The sequence below is a fragment of the Oxyura jamaicensis genome, chromosome 4, assembly GCF_011077185.1.
Source record: "Oxyura jamaicensis isolate SHBP4307 breed ruddy duck chromosome 4, BPBGC_Ojam_1.0, whole genome shotgun sequence".
Classification (NCBI taxonomy): Eukaryota; Metazoa; Chordata; class Aves; order Anseriformes; family Anatidae; genus Oxyura; species Oxyura jamaicensis.
Window position 1 is genome coordinate 25,330,592 of NC_048896.1, and position 20,341 is coordinate 25,350,932.

The 20,341-nt window shown below is 62.9% G+C and overlaps 2 protein-coding genes across 2 annotated transcripts; one reads left to right on the forward strand and one right to left on the reverse strand.

Annotated features, from left to right (window-relative positions):
- The first annotated feature begins 1,574 nt into the window (after nt 1-1,574).
- On the forward strand, nt 1,575-13,928 carry LOC118165910 (prolow-density lipoprotein receptor-related protein 1-like). The gene is made up of 34 exons (XM_035324297.1): nt 1,575-1,650; nt 1,784-1,903; nt 2,055-2,174; nt 2,260-2,487; nt 2,696-2,809; nt 2,886-3,005; nt 3,316-3,441; nt 3,544-3,750; nt 3,909-4,077; nt 4,219-4,387; nt 4,628-4,853; nt 5,095-5,220; nt 5,522-5,737; nt 5,972-6,280; nt 6,524-6,736; nt 6,908-7,315; nt 7,358-7,525; nt 7,810-8,025; nt 8,100-8,338; nt 8,418-8,547; nt 8,893-9,071; nt 9,165-9,351; nt 9,577-9,795; nt 9,997-10,180; nt 10,413-10,614; nt 10,686-10,850; nt 11,030-11,230; nt 11,323-11,866; nt 12,015-12,143; nt 12,324-12,431; nt 12,519-12,755; nt 12,850-13,276; nt 13,459-13,594; nt 13,855-13,928. The coding sequence occupies exons 1-34, from the start codon at nt 1,575-1,577 to the stop codon at nt 13,909-13,911; spliced, it is 6,675 nt and encodes a 2,224-aa protein (XP_035180188.1). The 3' UTR covers nt 13,912-13,928.
- Nucleotides 13,929-14,585: 657 nt separating this feature from the next.
- Nucleotides 14,586-15,566, reverse strand: CLDN23 (claudin 23). Its single transcript, XM_035326253.1, has one exon. The coding sequence runs from the start codon at nt 15,470-15,472 to the stop codon at nt 14,771-14,773; it is 702 nt and encodes a 233-aa protein (XP_035182144.1). The 5' UTR covers nt 15,473-15,566; the 3' UTR covers nt 14,586-14,770.
- Nucleotides 15,567-20,341: the final 4,775 nt, after the last annotated feature.

Sequence of the window (20,341 nt, forward strand, 5' to 3'; positions counted from 1 at the left end):
GGAAAACAAAGCTTTGAGAGATTGCACTTTATTTTCAGCTTCTATTTCACTTAGTCCAATGATCTGATATGAAAAACAGGGAGATGAATTGTTGAAATACTTTTCTCAAGGTTTTCCTTTGGGGGGGGGGGAACAGAGCCAGTAGGTTGTTTGCATGCCACAGCTGACCCACATATACATGGCTAACTTGAAAAAAGGTGATGCAGGCACAGAGAACTGCACGCTGAGAGCTTAAATGATGACAGGATGAAGTTTCCTTGCTGAGGCACTAACCTCCATTGAAATTCAGTGTGATGATCTCCATCTGGGGATGCTGCGAGGGGCAACGCTACAGAAAGAGTGTTATACCAGGTGTCATTAGGCCACAGCTTAAAATGGAAGGAAGGGCGTCTTGTGACTGCAATCAGCTGCAACACGTCCAAGAAAAAAAATAAAAAATATTGAGTTATGAAAGTTGATAGATGGAAAAGCTGTAAAAACTTACAGCCACTTCCCACAGGATTTTTTCTGTGTGACCAAAATGACTACTTCTGTTGTCAGAAAATGACAGGCAATGTATGTGCCACGTATTAATCTCTTCTTCCGTGGGTCTTCCTGATCACAGCTTGTGCAGATAGGGGAGGGGAACAAAAGGGGGGGGATATGGTTTGAAATCATTGGGCAAGCTGAAGAAGGGGGTGTTAGTTCCTCTCCCTCCCCCAGCCACCAGGGCTCCCTTACCTCATGTCCCTGCTTCAGGGACGCTCCTCACCCAGGTTCCTGAGACCTGCACACCCCTGTTCCCTTGGAGGTGCCAGGGCCGTGCGGTGTGTGAGCACCTAGCATGCTTGGAGCACTGCATCCTAGGACAAAGGGTCTCTCTGCCTGTGTTAGGGGCGTCTCCCCTCTGCCACACGATGCCCAGGACACTCCATTGACCAAAGGATGGGTGAGGTGGTGCCTCAGCCCGCCTGGCAGCCTGGCTGTTGCCCGGCTTCCTCCGCTTCATGGAGGAGATGATCTGGGAGCGATCCCTGAGCTCTGGGCTCTGAGCTTGGGGTGGCGGCGGGGGCTCTTTCCCAGGCTGCCGCAGGTGCCTTATCCTGCTGGTGGGCTGTTTTCCTCCCCTTGCTCTTTGTTGTGCTGGCAGCCTGTTTTCCCAAGGCCAAAGGGCCAGCGGCAGCCCGTGTTTTGGGACAGTGCCCCAGATTTCAAGGTTTCTCCCCGGATCCCACGCCTGGCGCAGCTGCGCTGGGGCCCGGGTCACACGGCGGGCTCCCACAACAAGCCCGAGCTGATAACGAGGGGCCTGGGGGCACCCAGCGGGGCCGGGGACCCTCGGGAGCCCCTCGGCGTGGGGCCGGGGCGAGGAGGGGGCCGCGCCTGCCTCAGCCGGGGCCGGTGCTCCCCACGCCCCGGGGCTCGCGTGGGGGCTCCCCGGGCCGGCCCTGGCCTCGTCCCCGGCTCCATCCCCCGCGGCCCAGCCCCGCTGCGGGCGGGCGGAGCGCGGCGGGGCCCCCCATAAAGGCGGCTCCGGCCGCTGTGGCGGCGTCGCGCTGCCCCCCGCCGGCCCGGCCCGCGGAGCCGCCGCCGCCATGGGCCGCCCCCCGCCCCTCCGCCTGCTCCTCGTCCTCGCCGCCCTCCTGCCGCCTCCCGGGGCCCGCCGTGCCCGTGAGCTGGGGCTGGAGGGGTGGTGGGGCTGGGGGCTCTGCCTGCCTGCATGCACACCCCCCCCCCCGGGGTCCCCGTGTTGGGACAAGGGGGGTGCTGCGTGGCTGAGCACCCGCACGGCTTCCTCCCGCAGCCCCCGCCAGCCCCCCGTGTGCTGCCTCGCGCCAGGCCGCCTGCGGGGCCGGCTGCATCCCCGTGCCCTGGCTCTGCGACGGAGAGCGGCAGTGTCCCGATGGCACGGACGAGATATGTGGTGAGTGAGCACCTGGGGGGACTTGGGGGGTCCCATCCTGCACTGGGGATGTGTCCCGCCGCCTCCTCGGACGTTGCCAGGACAGAGGGGACCGCTGTGGTTGTTCCCAGAGGCGTGCTAGGTCCCCAGTGACCGTGTGCTGTCCCCACAGACGCTCCCTGTGGCGGGGACCCCCACGCGTGGCAGTGTGACGATGGCCGGTGTGTTTCCAGCAGCTGGCGTTGCGACGGCGCTGCCGACTGCCTGGATGGCTCTGACGAGCAGGACTGCGGTAGGTGGTCCCCGAGGGGGCGAGGGGCTGAGCGGGGGTGTCCGGGGGCACAGGGTGAGGTGTGAGTGCTGCTCCATCCCCTCAGTGTGTGGGGCGAAGAAGCTGCAGTGTCCCGGCACTCACCACTGCATCCCGCACTGGGAGCTGTGCGACCGGCACCAGGACTGTGAGGACGGCTGGGACGAGGAGGGCTGTCCCCAGCAGCCCTGCCTGCCCGGGCAGTGGCAGTGCAGGAACAGGGTGTGCATCATGGCCGAGTGGAAGTGCAACGGGGTCGATGACTGCGGCGATTCCTCGGATGAAGATGTCTGTGGTAAGTGGGCACGCAAGGTGCTCCTTTAATGGGGTGAGACCTGCCCAGGGTACATGTGAAGTTTTTGCCTTCCTGGGCCCCAGCTCCCCTTAGGATGGTGGCAGGCATTCCAGTAATCTGTAGACGCTTTGTGGGACCTCCCCGTGAGCTTCTCCAGTGCCCACCTGGCGTTGCTCTGCCCTCCTGACATGAGCTCTGTGTGTTGTAGCCCCCTGCCCACCTGGCATGGTGAGGTGCGACGAGGGGAAGTGCATCCTGGAGTCTCTGATGTGCAACGATGAGGATGACTGCCTGGACGGCACCGATGAGCCCAGCACATGCGGTGAGCAGGCGTGGGGCAGGGGGAGCTGCAGAAGCAGTCCTGCATCGTTTCACTCCTCTGCCGTGTCCCCCTGCAGGACGGAGCTGCTTTGTGCGCAACGGGGGCTGTGCGGAGACGTGTGCTGACACCCACTGGGGCGTGCAGTGCTCGTGTGGGGCCGGCTGGGTGCTGCAGGCTGACGGGCAGAGCTGTGCCGGTAAGGAGAGGTTGGGGTGTGCATGCTCTGGGCATAGGAGGCTTTGCCCGCTGAGAGTGGGGCCTCGCTGGAGCCAGCGTTCGTGCAGGAGCACCCACCTCAGCCCTGCTCCTGCCCACGTGTCATACCTGGCCCCGAGAAGGCTGCGTGTAGGTCATGTCCCTGCTGTAGCCGATGGGTTTGGGGGCTGGGGACTCTCTAGGTAGTCCCTTGTGGTCAGCGGCAGTGCCCGTGGCCAGGGACTGGCAGTGCTGTCTGAAGGGTGCTGGGCAGCCGTGCCGTGGGCTCCCAGCAGCTCCTGTCACTGCAGATGTAGACGAGTGCTCCCTGGAGTACAGCCCCTGCAGTCAGCTGTGTAGGAACACACCGGGAGCTTTCACCTGCTCCTGCCTCGAGGGCTATACGCTGCGCCACGGCACCATCTGCGAAGTGGCAGGTAGGGTGTGCTGGGGATCCTGGGCTGCCCTGCCTGTCCCAGGGGTGGGCAGTGCCCCGAGCTCGTCCCATTCCCATCCACCTTGTGACATTGTCCTGGCAGACAACTCGACGCAGCTCCTGGTGGCCGTCGGGGAGGACCTGGCTCTTCTGGACGTGCGGACTCAGGCTTACCGGCCCCTGCTCTCCACCGAGACTGAGCCCCGCGCCCTGGTGTACGACTTGCTCCGGGAAACCTACTACTGGCTGACAGAAGAGGGCGAGCTCTGCGCCCACCACCCGGGGAAGGGCGCGCAGCTTCTCTACGCAGGTGCAGAGATGCGAGGGCGCTGGGTCCTGCGGTGGGGCTGAGATGGGTGCTGAGAGCTGGCCTGCCACCCCAGCCCTGCTTTCCTGTAGAGGAGAGGGAAACCTGGATTTTGTGGCCAGGAGCTGAGGCTGTGTGCATTAACCGCTCTGTCTCTGCAGATGCTGGGGAGGTGAACAGCATCTCCGTGGACTGGTTCACAGGGCAGCTGTACTGGGCCAGCAGCCACCCTGCGGCCATCTGTGCGGGGCTGGGTGACGGCCGGGGCTACGTGACGGTGCTGGGGAAGGATGTGGCCCCAGAACAGCTGACGGTGTATCCAGCTGCAAGGTAAGGAGTGGGGGAGGCAGGGCTTGCCCTGGGATCCCGAGTGAGTCGAGGCTGTGCTCACCACGCCATGCTGAGGGGTGAGGGGGGGGTTGGCAGCCCTGGGGGTATACCCAGAGGTGGGTGCTTGGTGCCTGTCCTCAGGTCCCTGTACTGGGTCAACCGTGGGCAGCGGGGCCGGACAGTCATCGCTGCAGCTGGCATGGATGGCTCAGACCGCCGGGAGCTCACGGTGGTGTCCATGGAGGAACCTGTGGGGCTGAGCCTGGACCACGTGGCCGGCAGGCTGTACTGGATCAGCGAGTACAAGGAGGTAGGGACGGGGGGCAGCCGGGCTCAGCCCCACCACGTGCTGGGAGGTGACGAGGTGAGGGTGGGTTCCCCTGGTTCCCCTGTGGCATGGGAAGGAGCAGGGAGCAGTGCCCTGGCGCACGTTGTGGGGTTGGGAGGGGGAATTCGCCTCTGAGCCCCATGGCTGTGGGGCATTGTTGGCTCTGCAGCCAAGGATCCCTGCGCCGAGGTGTGCCACGTGGTCGCTGTGCTCTGTCCCCAGTCCATCGAGACGCTGCAGGTGGATGGCAGTGGGCGCCACTCCTTTCCCTCCGTCCTGCGGAGCCACACGGAGCCGCTGGGCCTGGCAGTGTTCGAGAGCCGGTTCTTCTGGGCCGATGGCACCGAGCTGGTGTCCGCCAGCAGGGCCTCTCCCCAGGAGCACGCCGTGCTGCTCCGGGCCCCGGTCTCGGCTTTCACCGTGCTGCACGTGCTGCAGCAGCCACCACGTGAGTACTGCGCCGGGTCCCGCGTCCCACCTGATGGCTCGCCCGGTCCCGTGGTGAGGGCTGTCCCGTGGGGTTGTGGCAGAAGGGACGTGTTGACCCCCAGGAAAGCTGCTGTGTCCCCTCGGTGTGGCTGGCACCCTGCCTGGGGCAGCTGGCCCCTGCCACAGGACAGCCTGTGGGTGTGGGGAGAGGCACGAGGGATGGCAGCTGCCTGAGCTCCTCATGTCCCCTTTGCTCCCAGGGGATACCGCTGCTTGTGCTCCGGGCCTGTGCAGTCACCTTTGCCTCCTGTCCCCTGTGCACCCTCGGGGCTACAAGTGTGCCTGTCCAGAGGGCCTCTACCTCCTGCCCTCAGGGAAGTGTGCAGGTGAGCAGGGCCTGCCCGTGGCAGGATGCGTCCCTGCCTTGTGGCAGCTCAGGAGGGGCACTGGGCGGCCCTTTCTGGTGCTGTGCCCCATGCAGGGAGGGGAGAGGGGTGCTGTCTGCACCCTGGGGAGCGGGCGATGGTGCTGCATGGGAGCAAGGGACCCCCTTGTCTCTCTGGTGTGTGGCCTGGTGCCTCAGCAGCCCTTTAGAGCGTCAGCCCTGCTTGCCTGCAGAGGCTGCGTGGGCTGTGCCCGTCCAGCACCCCTGGAGCCGTGCTCACACGCTGCCCTTGTGCCCCCCAGAGCTGTCCATCGCATACTCCTCAGGGACAGCCATCTCCCTGGTGCAGCTGGGCCCCGGGCCACGCAGCCGACGAGTGCGGGAGTGGCGGGAGCCCCTCCACCTACAGGACGTGGACTGGCAGAGGTCAGTGCTCTACGGGACAGATGACAGCGGGACGCTGCTGCGTGTTGTGGGGCACCCTGGGAGGAGAGAAACCATCGTGACCAGGCTGCCAGGTGAGATCCTGTGGGGTGATGGAGCCCTGTGGTGGCACGCTTGCTTTCTCGGGGCTCCCGGAGATGTGAGGCTCTTCTGCTGCAGAGCTCAGCAGTCCCTTGGTGCCCGCGCTGGGGCTGCGCTGAGGCACCAGTCAGCTGTGCCCTGGCTGTAGGGACAGGGGGGCCCAGGCGGAGGAGCTGGGCCATGCGACAGCCCCATAACTGCTTGCTTGCCTGCCTGCTGTTGCCAAGTCTGCTCTGCCCGCGTGGACATCCGCTCAGGGAACGTGTACTGGCTGGCGTGCAACCGGAGGGACATCGGGGTGACCCAGGCGCCTGACATGACCCCGCACATCCTGCACCGTACTCGCAGCAGCATCCAGCACCTCTTCTTGGACTGGCAGCGGGGGGCTCTGTACTGGCTGGCTCCTGGGCAGCCCCTGCAGCAGCTCAGCCTGGCTGGGGGCGACCCGCAGGATGCCTGGAACGAGACGTGGCCTGGAGAGCTGCCCGCGGCCATGGATAGCAGGGCCTTCAGCCTGCTCTGGAGCTCAGCCCTGGGTGAGCCCTGGAGAAATCTGGAGCAGAGGGGGTTGCGGTAGAGGCAGGAGTGACCAGCCGTGCTCTACATGGAGCAGGTCCCTGCCTGGGCGGTGAGATGCTCTTGGGACAGGCTTTGTCCCACGGGTGGGCTCCTGTCCTCAGCCATGGGGTCCCTGCCATAACTGGGGGGTTGTGGGGACACAGGGTGGGCCACAAGGGGTGCCGGCAAAGCCCAGGTCCAAAACATCCCTCTGCCTGCAGGCCTGAGGGCACTGAGCCTGACCAAACGGCAAGCAGTCACCCTGGCACCCAGCTGGCCCCATGGTCTTGTGGCTGCCTTCGAGCCGTACCTGGTGTCCGTTAACAAGACGTCTCTGCTGCTCTGGGACCGGAGGACGCTGGCCCTCGTGCTGTCTGTGCCAGCAGAAGGCGTGCAGGGAGTGGTGGCCTTCGTGGACTTGGAGCTGCCTGCAGGTAAGAGGGGCTGGGGCTCTGTGCCTAGCGTTGTACCTGGTGGGGTGGGGTGGCCCGCACTGCTCCACGCTGGGGCGGTGCCGGGGTGCTGGGGCCATCTGGGCTGCTCCTGGCCGTGCCTGGAGTGTGGACAGCCCCAAATCCAGGCTCCTGTTCCAGTGCCTGCGCCAGTGCCAACAAGCAAAGGGCCTGCCCTGCCACTCCATCCACCCCTGACCACTGTGTCGAGGACAAGCACGACCACTACCTCGAGGACAAGCCCAACCACCACACCCGCTTGGCCTACCACCACCTCCACACGAGCTCCACCACGCAAGACCACCACTGTGCCTACCACCACAGCACCAACCAGCAAGGCCACCGCAGCACCAACCACCACCAGCCTGTCCACGCCAACCAAAACCACCCCTGCACCAACCACCACCACCACCAGCCGGTCCACCCCAACCACGACCTCTGCGCCAGCCACCACGCAGACCGCACCAACCAAGACCACCACCAGCACCACCACCACCGCTCGGTCTGTGCCAACCAAGCCCGCTGCCCCACGGCCAGCTACGACCACGCAGCACCCAACCATCCCTGCGCGGGTGGAGCCCACCGTCCCACCCGCCCAGCCCAGCCCTGCACGCCCCCTCACCGCCGTCCCCCGTCTGTCCTGCCCTCGCACACACGTGCCCTGCCGTGACGGCACCGAGTGCGTGGCCCAGGAGTACGTGTGTGACGGGGAGAAGGACTGTGCGGATGGCTCCGACGAGGACGGCTGTGCCCAGCTCTGCGACACCCCAGGTAAGAGCCCTTCTCCTGTCCCCTGCGCAGATGGGTGGCCGCGTGCCAGGATTTCTGGTGGGGTAGGTGGGATGGGGCCCCAAAAAGGTCTGCGTGTCCTGGGCTCCAAAGCTTGACCCAGATATGGATGGACCGAGACCACCTCAGTCTCCCTGCCCGGTACCTGGGTTGCTGGACACGCACTAACGAAGCCCTGCCAAGTAATTTGGGGCCGTTCTGAGTCCCTGGGGGGCTGGCACCCTGCCCGCCTGCAGACGGCCTGGCACAGCTCCTCGTCTCCCCAGGGGCCTTCCGCTGCGTGAGCGGCGCCGTGTGCGTCGGGGCTGGCGAGCACTGCGACGGGGTGCCTCAGTGCCCCGACGCCTCGGACGAGGCGGGCTGCTGGAGCCCCACGCAGGACTGCGCCCTGCGCTGCGACGCTGCCACCCGCTGCGTCCCCGAGAGCTGGCTGTGCGACGGCCACGCCGACTGCCTGGACCGTGCCGACGAGCAGCACTGCGGTGAGACCCTGGGGCTGGCGGGGATGGCGCGGGGTGAGCGCGGTGCCCCCCCTCATCCCCGTCTCCCCTCGCAGCGCCCAAGGAGTGCAGCCCAGCCGAGTTCCCCTGCCGCAGTGGGCAGTGCGTGGCCCTGTCCCTGCGCTGCGACGGGGACCGTGACTGCCGGGACGGATCGGACGAGGAGGGCTGTGCCGTGCCGCGGCCCCTGCTGTGCCGCGCGGGCGAGGTGGCGTGTCCCCACAGCAGGCAGTGCGTGCCAGAGGCCTGGCGCTGCGACGGGGCCGCCGACTGCGAGGACAGCACGGATGAGCAGGTGGGCGTGCGGTGGGGACCCCCCTGCCCCAACTCCCAGGGGGGCTGGTGGCACCGCTCACCCCCCCCTGCTCCTGCAGGGCTGTCCCTGGGAGGAAGGGCTGTGCCGTGACCAGCAGTGGGGCTGCTCCCGGGGCCACGAGTGCGTGCCCAGCGCCTGGCGGTGCGACGGAGAGGCTGACTGCACGGACGGCAGCGACGAGGCCAGCTGTGAGCAACGTGCTGCGTGTCCCCTCCGTGTCCCACTGCGGGCAGCTGGCGGGTCTCCAGCACGGAGGGGGGGTGGGAGAGCATCCTGGTCTGTGCTGAGGGGAAAGGTCCTGTGTGCTCAGAGCCTCTTCCCAGCACTGCTGGCGGCTCCAGGCCCTGGCTGGGCGTTGTCCCCATGGGACTGGTGGCCTCGGCATTAGGATAGCCTGGGGGCAGGCTGATGGCACAGCTCTGGGCATTGCTGCCACGTGTCCTGGACACCCTGTGGGCACAGCTCAGCTCGCCCTGGGCATGCGGATCTGGTGGACGAGGCTCAGGGCAGCTTCCCCCTGTGTGTCCCTGCAGGCCAGCCCGCTCCGTGTCCGAGCCATGAGTACCCCTGTGGGCTGGGGGTCTGCCTCAACGTATCCCTGGTGTGCAGCGGGGAGCAGGACTGCATGGACGGCTCAGATGAGGGGGGGAACTGCTCCCTGCCCTGCCAGCTACGCTGCTCACAACTCTGCCACCCCTCACCCCAGGGCCCTGTGAGTGCCAGCAGCCCTCACCTGGGGGCTTGCACTGCTCTGCTGCCCTGTCCCAGCTGCAGGAGGAGCCCCATGCCCCCTCTTTCCCCGCAGCGATGCTATTGTGCCCCGGGCTATCGGCTGGCCGAGGATGGCCTGACCTGCGTGGACATAGATGAGTGCACGGAGTGGGGTGAGCGAGCCTGCAGCCAGATCTGCCTCAACGCCCCGGGGTCCTACAGCTGTGGCTGCCTCGCTGGCTACCTGCTGGAGCCCGACGGCCGCGTCTGCAAGCTGGGTGGTAAGCCCCAGGGATCAGCAGGCAGCACTGGGAGCCCTGGTGCTCTACGGTACGCTGGGAGCCAGTGGGTACTCGGCCATCATTACTGCATGCCAGCTCGTGGGCGGCATCAGGGGGACGTGCGGTGCGGTAGGGCTGAGCCCCGGAAGGCTCTGACGCCTGGGGCGGCTGTGTTTCCTGGGGCTACGGGGCCACCAGGGGCTGAGGGGCTCTGTGTCACCCCAGGACCAGAGCCCACCTTGCTGGTGGCCGTGCAATCAGAGGTGCTGTCCTACGGCCTGCGGAGCGGGCGTGAGGAGGTGCTGCTGGCCACGGACAAGGAGCGCATCGTCTTCTCGCTCGACTATGACCCGGCAGAGAGGAAAGTTTTCTGGATGGACCTGGCCACGGAGAGCATCTGCTGGCAGGGCCTCGACTCGGGCAAGAAGGGCACGTTGGTGAAAGGTGGGCCGTGATGATATGGGGTTGGTGGGGCCGGCCTGTGTCTGTGCAGTCTGTAGGATGCAGCTGCACCAGGCTGCGGCCCCTTGTGTGCAGAGGTGCTGCGGGGAGCCTGAGCTCCTGGGGTGCTGGAGACCCAGTCTGGGAGCACTGTGCCCCATGCAGCTGTCACCCTCTGGGTGCTGACTCTTGGGCACGTTGCAGGGGTGAGGTCAGACTGTATCGCTGTGGACTGGCTCGGGAGGAACCTGTACTGGACAGATGGGGCAGCAGGGCAGGTGCTGGCCACTCGTCTGGGGGTTGCCTGGCGAGGGAAACCAGAGTACACCGTGGTGCTGGATGGAGACATGGACCAGCCCCACTCCCTGGTGCTCCAACCTCTGGCAGGGTAAGGTTGGGGTAGGAGGACTTGGAGACCTTCTTGCCAGCCCTGTACTGGCCCATTTTCCCCTGCAGAAGCAGGCAGTGGGATGGGGGAGAGTTGGGAAGGCCTCGCCTGGGTGCTGTTGGGGCTGTATGACTGGGGAAGAGGAACCCCAGGCATCTGCCCCTGCCCCAGGCAGAGCTCTTAGTGCATCCCTGATGGAAAGGGAAACCTTGTGCTGTCCTCTTCCCACCAGGATGCTGTACTGGTCGGAGGTGGGGAGCCTACCCCGCCTGATGGAGGCCACCATGGACGGGAGCCGGCGGCACGTGCTGCTGGCGCAGGGGCTGGGCTGGCCCACAGCACTGGCCCTTGACCTCCCTGCCTCAAGGATCTTCTGGCTGGATGAGAAACTGAGCAGCGTGGGTTCTGCACGTCTGGACGGCTCTGACGTGAAGGTGCGTGGTGGGTGCTGTGGTCACAGGGCTGGGTCGGGTGCCAGGGTCAGCTCGAACGGCCTCTCCTCCAGGTGTTGCAGCTGGGCTGGGTCCGGAGCCCTTTTGCAGCAGCAGTGTGCGAGGGGCAGCTCTACTGGTCAGAGAGGAAGACGTGGTCGGTGCAGCAGGTGGACAAGGCTACTGGCAAGAACAGGACCGTGCTGCTCAAGCGGCACGGGCAGCCCCACGGCCTCCAGGTACCTACCCAAGGGAGCCCTGAGCCCTGCTGCACCCGCTCCACTTGGGCCCAGGGTATGGAGGCATTGAGAGCTGTGGCCCTTGGGACAGTGGTTCCTGTGCTCAGGAGTCGCCAGCTCTCTTGTGGAGCTGCCAGGCCCTGGTCGGGCTGTGGGGCTGAGCCTGCCTTGCCCTACAGGTGATGCACCCAGCCCTGCGCCTGGCGGCCCCTAACCCGTGCGCAGCGCGTGGCTGCTCCCACCTGTGTCTGCTGAGCACCCGGCACTCCGGGCAGTGCCGCTGCCCTACTGGGCTGACCCTGGCTGCCGATGAGACCACCTGCCTGCCCCTCCACGATTCAGCCTTCGCGCTGCTGGTGTCACCAGCAGCTGTGATGCAGGTACCCTCCTGCAGTGCCAGGCCTGGGGGCCGCTCCCCTAGCTGCTTTTGGGGGAGCGGGGTCCCCGTCCCAGCACTGGCTCCTTCCTCCAGGTCTACCTGAAGGACCTGCCCACAAAGGCTACGTCCCAAGGCCTCCCTCCGCACCGGGCCCTGCCCCTGGCCAAGGTGGGACGCCTGACTGCCGTTGACTACGCGGTGAAGGACAAGAGCCTGTATTTCGCAGAGGTGGGGGGCGACTCCATCGGGCTGCTGCGCCTGAAGGACTCGGGCCGGCTCTCCTGGAAGCAGGCGGTGGCTGTGGAGGGCACGGTGTCCTCCCTGGCCCTGGACTGGCTGAGCGGGAACCTGTACTGGATCGGGGGGCAGCCAGCCAGCATCCACGTGGCTGCACCCGGCGGGCGCTGGGCCCTGGTGCTGCTCAGCGAGGGGCTGCAGGGGGCTGCCTGGCTGGCGCTCTGCCCTCGCGCGTCCACCATGTGCTTTGTCACCGCGGCGGGGAGGCGGGGGCCTGGAGCCGCAGTGGAGTGCGCGGCCATGGACGGCACCGGCCGCAGAGTGCTCTGGAGGAAAGCCCGGTCTCCTGCTGGCCTTGCCTTTGGGGGTGCTGGCACCAGGCTGTACTGGGCAGACCGGGGTGAGTGTGGGGTTGACCTAGGGCGCTGTGGCAGGTAGCAGGGCCGCAGGCGCTCACCCTGCGGGCTGTGTAACTTGGGGCAGCCCCAAGGGGCAGCCCTAAGCCCTGTGTGCCTTGCAGCTGACGCCCCCCGTGTCTGTGCCCACAGAGAGGGGTGCGATCAGCAGCATTGAGCTGGACGGCTCCCACTTCCGTCTGGTGCGGGAAGGGCTGCACGGCCTCTCGCTCTTTGCCATCGGAGACGGCTTTCTGCTCTGGACCGCAGCCTCAACTAATGGTGAGCCCATCTGGGGTGCACTGAGCTTCCTTCAGCTCCTCCTGCTGCCCCGGGACGCAGGGTCTCTGCCAGTCCCTGTGGGATACCGGCTAAAGGGCAGGCTGGAGGAGCCCCATCTCCTGTGCCAGGCACCTTTGTGGGAGGAGGTGGAACGGTGCTGAAGCCAGCGTGTGTCCCCAGGCTCCAGCAAGGTCTGGCACAGCCGACTGGAGCAGGCCAAGAGCTGGTGGTTCCCGATGGAGCAGGAGCTGGTAGCCTTGAGGATTTACAGCCAGGTCTCTCAAGAAGGTGGGTCTGGGACTGCCCCAGCCTCTGGTGTCTGGGGCACCGAGTTGTGCCCCGCAGAGGCCCTGCTAACTCGTGCTGTCCTGGCAGGCACCCACGGCTGTGCGAAGAGCAACGGGGGCTGCAGCCAGCTCTGCCTGCCCAACCCCACGGGACGGCAGTGCCGCTGCTCCCTCGGGTACCGCCTGGTGCGCGAGGTGACCTGCGTGCTGGCCCCACCGTGCCCGGCCCCGCTGCACGCTTGTGCTGACCTCCAGAGCTGCATCTCCAGAGAACAGGTCTGCGACGGGCACCCCAACTGTGCTGATGGCTCCGATGAGTCAGGCTGTAAGTGCTTACCCCCTGCTGGGGCGTGTCGGTGTCTCCCCTGGTTGGGAAGGGGACTCTCACCTGGTTCTCTGGTCTGTGCTCACTCCACCAGGCCCCTCTGTGGAGCCGAAGACCCAGGTTCCTATGGTGGTGGCACCATCAGGTATCTCCCATGCAGAAGAGGAGAAACCAGCCATGCCCTCAGCTGCAGCTGTGCCTCAGCAGCCCGTCCCTAGCCTGTCTGCAGCCCCCGGCCCTCGGGAGCACGAAGAACCCTTCCTGGTAACCCCCAACACCGAGGAGGTGCTGGGGGCCGTGCCGTGCAGCAGCGAGACGTGTAACCTGCGTGGGGACTGCGCCATCGAGGCTGGGCGGGTGACGTGTCACTGCGCCCTGGGCTACCGCGGGGACTACTGCGAGGAGGCCGAGGTGCAGCCGGTGGCAGGACCCATCGCCCTGGGGGTGGCCGTGCTGCTGCTGCTGGCTGCTGCTGCTGTCGGGGCCCTGGCCTACATGCGGAGGCAGGACAGGAGAAGGAGGTGAGCTGTGGGGATGGAGAGAGGCAGGGTCTGTCTGCCCAGGGACAGAGTGGTGTCTGGTGCGCTCCTCTGCCACACGGAAAGCTTCAGTCAGCCCAGCAGGCTAACGACACAGGTTGAGACCTGCTCCACCTCGAAGACAGGGCTCTGTCATCCTGAGATTCTTTATTTTATCTCCGCAGGACCTCAAGCACCGCTTCCACCCGGGTGCTGACCCTGTACCACCGTGAAAGTGACCCCGAAGAAGAGGATGAGGAGGAGGAAGAGCTTCCCCCCAAAATCGATACCTTTGTGAACGAAGCTTATGACGGGAAAGAGGTGAGCAGCGTGTGGTGTAGGCCCTGCTAGGAACCCTCCTGACACCCTGGCTTGCCCTGAGGCTCCTCCAGCTATACCTCAGGCCCAGTGCATGCTTGCTGAGGCAAGAGAGCAGCACAGTGTAGGGATGCCAGGAGTCCGACCTGATGGAGGGGCTGTCCCGCTCCTCCTGTGACCAGAACCCCCGTGCCAAGGTGTGGGTGGGCCCAAGGAGGCTGGTGTAGATCCATCCTTGATGCACTTATCTGTTGTCTGTGCAGGAGCTGCCAGCCGCACTTGGGAAGGGACCATCTCGCCCTGATCCTGTATTTCCATAAAGGAACATCGTGCAGCATCTCTGGTGCCCTGGTGGTTTGTGTTTGGGGGAGCAGAGGGTGCTCAGCGCTCCGTTAGAGTAGAAAACTGGCCAAAAGAGCTCTGCGAGCAGGCTGGCTGGGCTCAGCTCAGCCCAGTTACGCAGGCTGTTGAGTGGGATTTTAGCGTGCAGTTCTGGCCCCTTAGGTGTCCCTTACAAACCAGTGCGACCAGTTTTACTGCCTTGCACCCGGCTAATGATGGAAAGGAAAGTATAAGCTATTTTTCCCTGAAGTGGCTGTGCTTTGGAGGAAGGGGAAACCTCCTCCTGAGCCCGTTTTAACCGTGGGAGAAAAGTCCTTGAGGAAGGTGGCTATAAAAGCCACCTGTCCTCTTGCAGACCTTTCCTCCCCGCTTCAGGTAAAGCACGGGGGAGCAGGGTTGGCCGTGCCTCTGGCTCTCAGCCCAGCCTGCCTGGCAGAAAGCCCGTAACTACCCCACAGCACGGACCTGTTCCTCTTCATTTATTTTCATGTTTACACAGCCCTGAGCTGAGCAGAGATGTGGGAGGTGCTCCCCTCCCCTCTTCCCCACCCTGCAGGCTGTGCAGTTGTAAGCAGTGTCCTGCTCGTGCGAGAACACCCTGAAACACTGCACGGTGCGGGGCGATGAGCTGCACGGAGGGCCTGGAGCAAGGCCTGGAGCACACAAAGCACAGCTTTGGCACAGTCACAAAGCCTGGAGCGTGGCAGGCTTTTGAGGAGGCTGCAGAGATTCAAGCTGGGTCCTTGTTCTGAGGTCCCCTAGAGCCTGGGGAGGCAGGAGCCAGCACCCTTCTCAGCACCAGGCAGGGCAGTGCCCGCTGCTCACCCCGTGCTGGAGCTACAGGTCGGAGTCACAAGGCAGGGTGCTCTTCCAGGGCCGCCCGTCTCTCTCATCCTCTAGCACGTCCCAGGGGTTGCTGTAGGCACGGGTGGTGGAAGGTGGCCCAGGCTCCCGCACAGGGCCGGGGGGGTATTTGGGGGCCCTGCGCTTCTTGCAGTAGCGGTGGAAACTGAGGGTGAGGGCCAGCCCGCCCAGGATCTCCAGGCAGCTCCCCAGGTAGCTCAGCACCAAGCTGTAACCCGCAGCCAGCGTGCTGCCGGACGCTGCAGGCAGTGCCCACAGCTCGTGGGTGTACCAGGAGACGGGTACGAGGCTCAGCAGCCCCGAGAGGAGCAGCACGAGCCCTGCTGCCCCAGCCACCGGGTGCCGGGGCTCCTCCTGCCAGCAGCGCACCCCCAGGGTGGCCACCACCAAGCCCAGGAGGGTGAGCACCAGCGAGGTGGGCATCAGCCCTCGGGCCACCTGCACGGGCACCTCCTTGAAGTAGCCCAGCTCGTCTACCTGCCCGCAGCGGCGGTCGTGGCTGCTCTGCCTCTCGCTGCACAGGTCCCAGATGCCCTGCTCCAAGACGAGGTCGGAGGGCTGCTCGGGTACGAGGCTCACCTGCCTCCAGCTGGGCGTCATGGTGCCTACCAGTGTCAGCAGGAGCCCGCAGGGGCACAGCACCAGGCCCACGATCATTGCCTTCGGCGTCCTCATGCTCGGAGGGTGGGTGCTCTCCGAATTCAGCTCCTGCTTGCTGAAGGCAGGGAGATCAGCGCGGACTCCGTGCCTGTGGGGTTACCCCGCGACAGGGCAGGAGCCCTGGGTCCCGTGAGGCAGACAGCCGGCAGGTGAGGTGCTGGAGGTGGCTGTGCTGCGGGAGGTGCTGGCAGCAGGAGGAAATGCAGGCAGGGAGGAGCCGGGAGCAGGCAGCAGGCAGTGCTGGCCAGCACCCAGCCAGCACGGCGGGGGCAGCACCCTCCAGCAGCACGGCAGGGCCACGGCACTGCGGGAGCCAACAACACATCGGTCTCCGCTCTGCCCTCACAGGTAGAGGGGCTGGGATGCCAGGGGCAGGAAATGATTTTATGAAAATCATTCATTAAAATGCAACTGCAACTCTAGTTGTAATCGGTAAGGACCCTGTGGTCCTCCGCTGGCCTGAGAGACCTTCCCAGCCCCTTTATCTCCTCACTTACCATCCCATCAAGCATCTCCCGGTACATCAGGGACCGCTCCTGAACTTGGCCCTGCTCAGTGGCACACCCGCAGGTGGTGGTGGCAGCCCAGCCCTCAGCAGGAAAAGTTCCTGGGATGTCCCTTGAGGCGATTGGGGGTAGGTCGGCGCTTTTCGAGGTTCCCTACGTGGGCTTTTGCTCCACAGAAAGCACTGGTCTCGTGTGTCTCCCAGTTTCGCTGAATTTCTGCTGGTCGCGCTGGGCCCAAAAGAGGGCAGCATCCTCTCTGGATTAATTTGGGATGATCGATCCCAGTTGAATAGGAGGGCTGGCTGCACGCCTTCCCCACAGCATCCTTGCACTGGTGAGCGTGTGGCCTCGGCCACCTCGGGGTTGCCTGACTGCCCCAGGAGCCCTTTGGTCAGTGGGAGCCAGAGCATCTGGGGAGCTGATTGCGGGGCTGCTAACCACTGCTCGAGCAGAGCTCATTGCAAAGGACCACGTCCAGGCAGGGTCTGAATATCCCCAGAGAAGGAGACTCCACGGCCTTTCTGGACAGCCTGTCCCAGTGCTCTGTCACCCTCACAGAGGAGCTGTCGGTCCAACCCATGTGCCAAATGCTGTCTGCTTGATGTGTCACACCGTGAGGCTGCCTTCTGCCGGGGGACCTCTGTCCCCTGATGGGAGCAGGATCTGAAAGCACCTGAAATCTCCTAATCCTGACCCTTTCAGGAGGCTGGTTTTCTCTTGTTTGCTCCTCCAGTGACGCCCAGCCCCTCTTCCTGAATGCTCCCACAGGCCTGGCTTTAGAACGGATGCTGCTTGGCTACCTGCTCCTGTACGGATACGTAGGTGCTGGGTGCCTGGAGCTTTGCAATTAAGAGCAGGTTTAACAGCCTGGGACCTTCCGTTTTGTTCGTAATGCCCAGCAGCATTGAGATCTGTGCTTTGGGCTGGTGCCCAGGCTCCCGATCGCAGGGTAACAATAAGCAGAGTAAGTGATGTGGCCCCGACGCTCGATGACCTGCCCTGAGTAAGCCCAGGGAAGGAAATGGGATTAACAGAGCTGTTTCCCACTCTTCCTACAGAGTTATAGATTGTTCATTTCTTCCCCTTTTGGTTTTTAATGAAGTGGTGTGAAAAGCCATTCAAAGCAGAGGCTGGCCCTTCCTAGCTCTGGGGAAGCATTCAAAGCCATCTGGTCACGGAGATAAAATGGGCTGGCTGAAATGGCCTTCCTTCCCACGTTTCCCCAGCTGCTGGGTGGGGAGAGCTACCTTACTTGGAGTTTTCTACTTCTCCAAGGACATAGTTTTTCCTACCTTGGGAAAGCCATGATGAGGGAAACTTTATCTAGGCCTGGTAGAGCAGGCTTGCAACTTTTTTTTACTCCCTTTGTACACTGAAGTACCGTCAGGAGGCCTTGAGCTAACAGGAAGGGGAAAAGATCTAGGGTAGGATGGTCAGAACTTGTGCCCAGTTCCAAGGAGGAAAAATAATAATAATTAAAAAATAAAAAATAAAAAAGGACAGGCTACTTAGTGTCAAGTTGCTGCTTCCAGCCGCACGTACCCCGCATCGCTGAAGGCTGCAGATGCACTTGAGGCAAGAGTGCTGTGATCATCGAGGGCAGGAGTCTGTGATCCAGACTCCCAGGCCCAGCTGAGCTTTTCAGAAGCGATTCTGGAGGGGAGGAGAGTCCTGCTGCACAAAGGCAGCCCTGTGCTGTCTGAATTTGTGGCACTGAGAACAGCAGGCCGTGCGCTTGCTGGGGGCTGCTCCCACCCCCTTCCTGCCGTGCTGCAGGGCTTGTCTTCAGAAGCAGCAGGATCTCTCAGCATCCTGTTTGCCGTGCTGGGAACAGCCAGGGCCGGGGCTGTTTAGCGGGAGCCCGCAGCTGGCAATTCCTGTTTATGTCCTGCTGACCGTGGGGCTCCACATCTGCCCTATGCAGCAAGGCAGCGGGGCTTCCAGGCCGGAGGGGGCACCAGGCCTGGCTCGGTGTCCCAGGGGCTTGAATATCTCCACAGCATCGTGCTGCCTGCACGTGATGTGAGTTACGTTGTACCTGAGCCCTGGCCGTATGTCCTTTGCTCTCCCTGTCTTTAATGGCAATGCCTGGCAGCCCCTTGCCTCCTGCTTGCTGAAGGAGAAGGGGGCTGGATGGGAACAGGAGCTGGGTGCACTTGGGGATGGCAATATCCAACAGTCCAGCTCTTTGGCCGCTGTCCATCTGTGTTTGCCTCTGTGCTGAAGCCCTGAATCCTCACAGAGTGGAAGCAAGGCAGGATGTCTTGAACAGCCCGTGCTGGGTTGTTCAGGCCTGGTTGTCTAAGCCTCTCCCCGGTCTCCATTCCCCAGGGAAGTCTCCTTAGGCAGGTGCTCAGGTTGGAGGACCTGGTTCTGACAGCTCCATTTCACTGCTTTTTCTTCTAGAATTTGGAGTGTGAAATTAGGATTCCCCATCATCTCGGCCATAACTTTGAGCCATGGCCCTGGCAGCACATGAGAGCATCCAGGACATGCTCTGCACTGTGCAAACTGCAGCTGCGATGGGCTTCTCTCAGCCCAGCTCCTGGCTTCCTCCCTGGACAAAGGGTTGTCTTTGTGCCTGCCTTCTGGCATGCTGAGAGCAACCCCCTGGGGCAGGACAATGCCTGAGGCCCTGCTTGCCAGCTGAATGAGGAGCAGCCACCGGTGTGCCCTCTGCAGAGCTCAGGCAGCAGTGGTCAGCACTCCACATGCAGCTCTGTGCCCCAGCTCTCCAGCCCTCAGAATGTGTCTTCTGGGAGCAGATTTATCGGCTTCTCATTTGCCTGCCACCCTCCAGGCTGGACGTGGCAGTCATCAGGCTGCGCTTTAGGGGGGTATCAGAGGCCAGGAGCTGTGTTGGGCGTGCAAAGGGCTTGCAAGTCCTATGCTGGTAGATCCCCTCTAGGGCTGTGACCTAGCAGCGATTTTACTACGCTCAGACCGTGGCCCGTAGGAGTCCTGGCTGTTTCCCCCAGATCCAAATCCCAGCGTGAGGGAGCTGCATACAACCACACAGTCTGGGGCCGGCATCCTGCGGTGCCTGCAGAGAGCAGCAGATCTCAGTGCGCGCCCGCGTTCCTGCTCTGCTCCTGCAGCCCAGCTGTGATCTGAAAACCACTCGGGCTAAATCCTGGGAACGAGTTGTTGAAAGCATTATTAGATGCCCCCCAGCTATTCACTCATCTGTTAAACCCTCCCTTCCAAGCTGCTGCATTTGGACTTGCAGATTGCCCAGAGTATCTTCTGTGTCTTTGCTTTCGGTTCAGAAAACGATGTAAAAAACATTTTTGCAACTATTTCTATTTTTGTCTGACTCAATCCTAAAACGGCTGAGGGTGGTTTGGCCGTGAAGCTCTTGCTCTGGGTTTCCAGGAAGCGGCCCTTTTCAGACGGGGAGAAGAGAGCTGTTAGAGCTGTGTCTGGCTGTGGAAACTGCATGTTTGTCCAGCTCCTGGGCTACAGATCTCAGAGCAAAAGGCAGTGCCAGTGCCCGTGGGCACTGAACGTGTTGCAACCAGTAAGGTGAAAGCAGTACTTTGTAATGAGGTTCATCTACCTACTGTAAATGTGACTCACCTGCACGTACTTTGCTCTTTCCTTGGGCTAAAAGGCCAGAATCCAGTGCACAGCTAGTTTATGACTGTGCCTTTACATATTTCCAAGGAGTCTGGGCAGCTCCGTGCTGGTCAGACCTCTGGGCATTTGACCCAAAAGACCTGTTTAAACCTTTCCTCTTAAAAAAAGCCCTGGGAAGGAGACAGCTTTGTCCAATGCTTGTGCTAGTGACTGAGGAACAGCAGGACCTCTGGTCTTTGGGATTTATTATTTTTTTTTCTGACATTGCATAGGAAAAGGACAGGACCTCTGTCGTGACTGTAGGAAATCCCCCCACTGTATTTGCAGACTACATGGACGTTTTGACACGGAAGGATAGTTTTGTCTTGCTCCCAAGTTACTTGCTTGCCACCATACTGTACAATTTTGCTCCGCAGAAGGATCCTGGCCACTGTTCAGGAAAGCGTGGGACTCTTCCAGGTTAGTCAGGGAAATTCTGCAAATGAAAGAGAAACACTTTTCTTTCTGTGTGTCAGATCCACGCAGCACAGTACACCTTCAGTGTGTGTGATACCATCAACACAAGCTTTCAAGGAAACCAGCACTCCAGTGGAGACAAAACTAATCGATTTTGGCACAGAAATGCCAGCTGAAACCACTAACTGCAGAGTATGTATAAGCAGCCCTTGGGTGTAAACTGTCCCCTCATGCAGGACTGGACCACAGCAGCAATGCCAAAGCACGCCCCTCCTCATCTTCTTCGTCCCATCAGCTTCCTGGAGGAATGAGCTCTGAGATGTGGCCCAGCTCATGTGCTGCT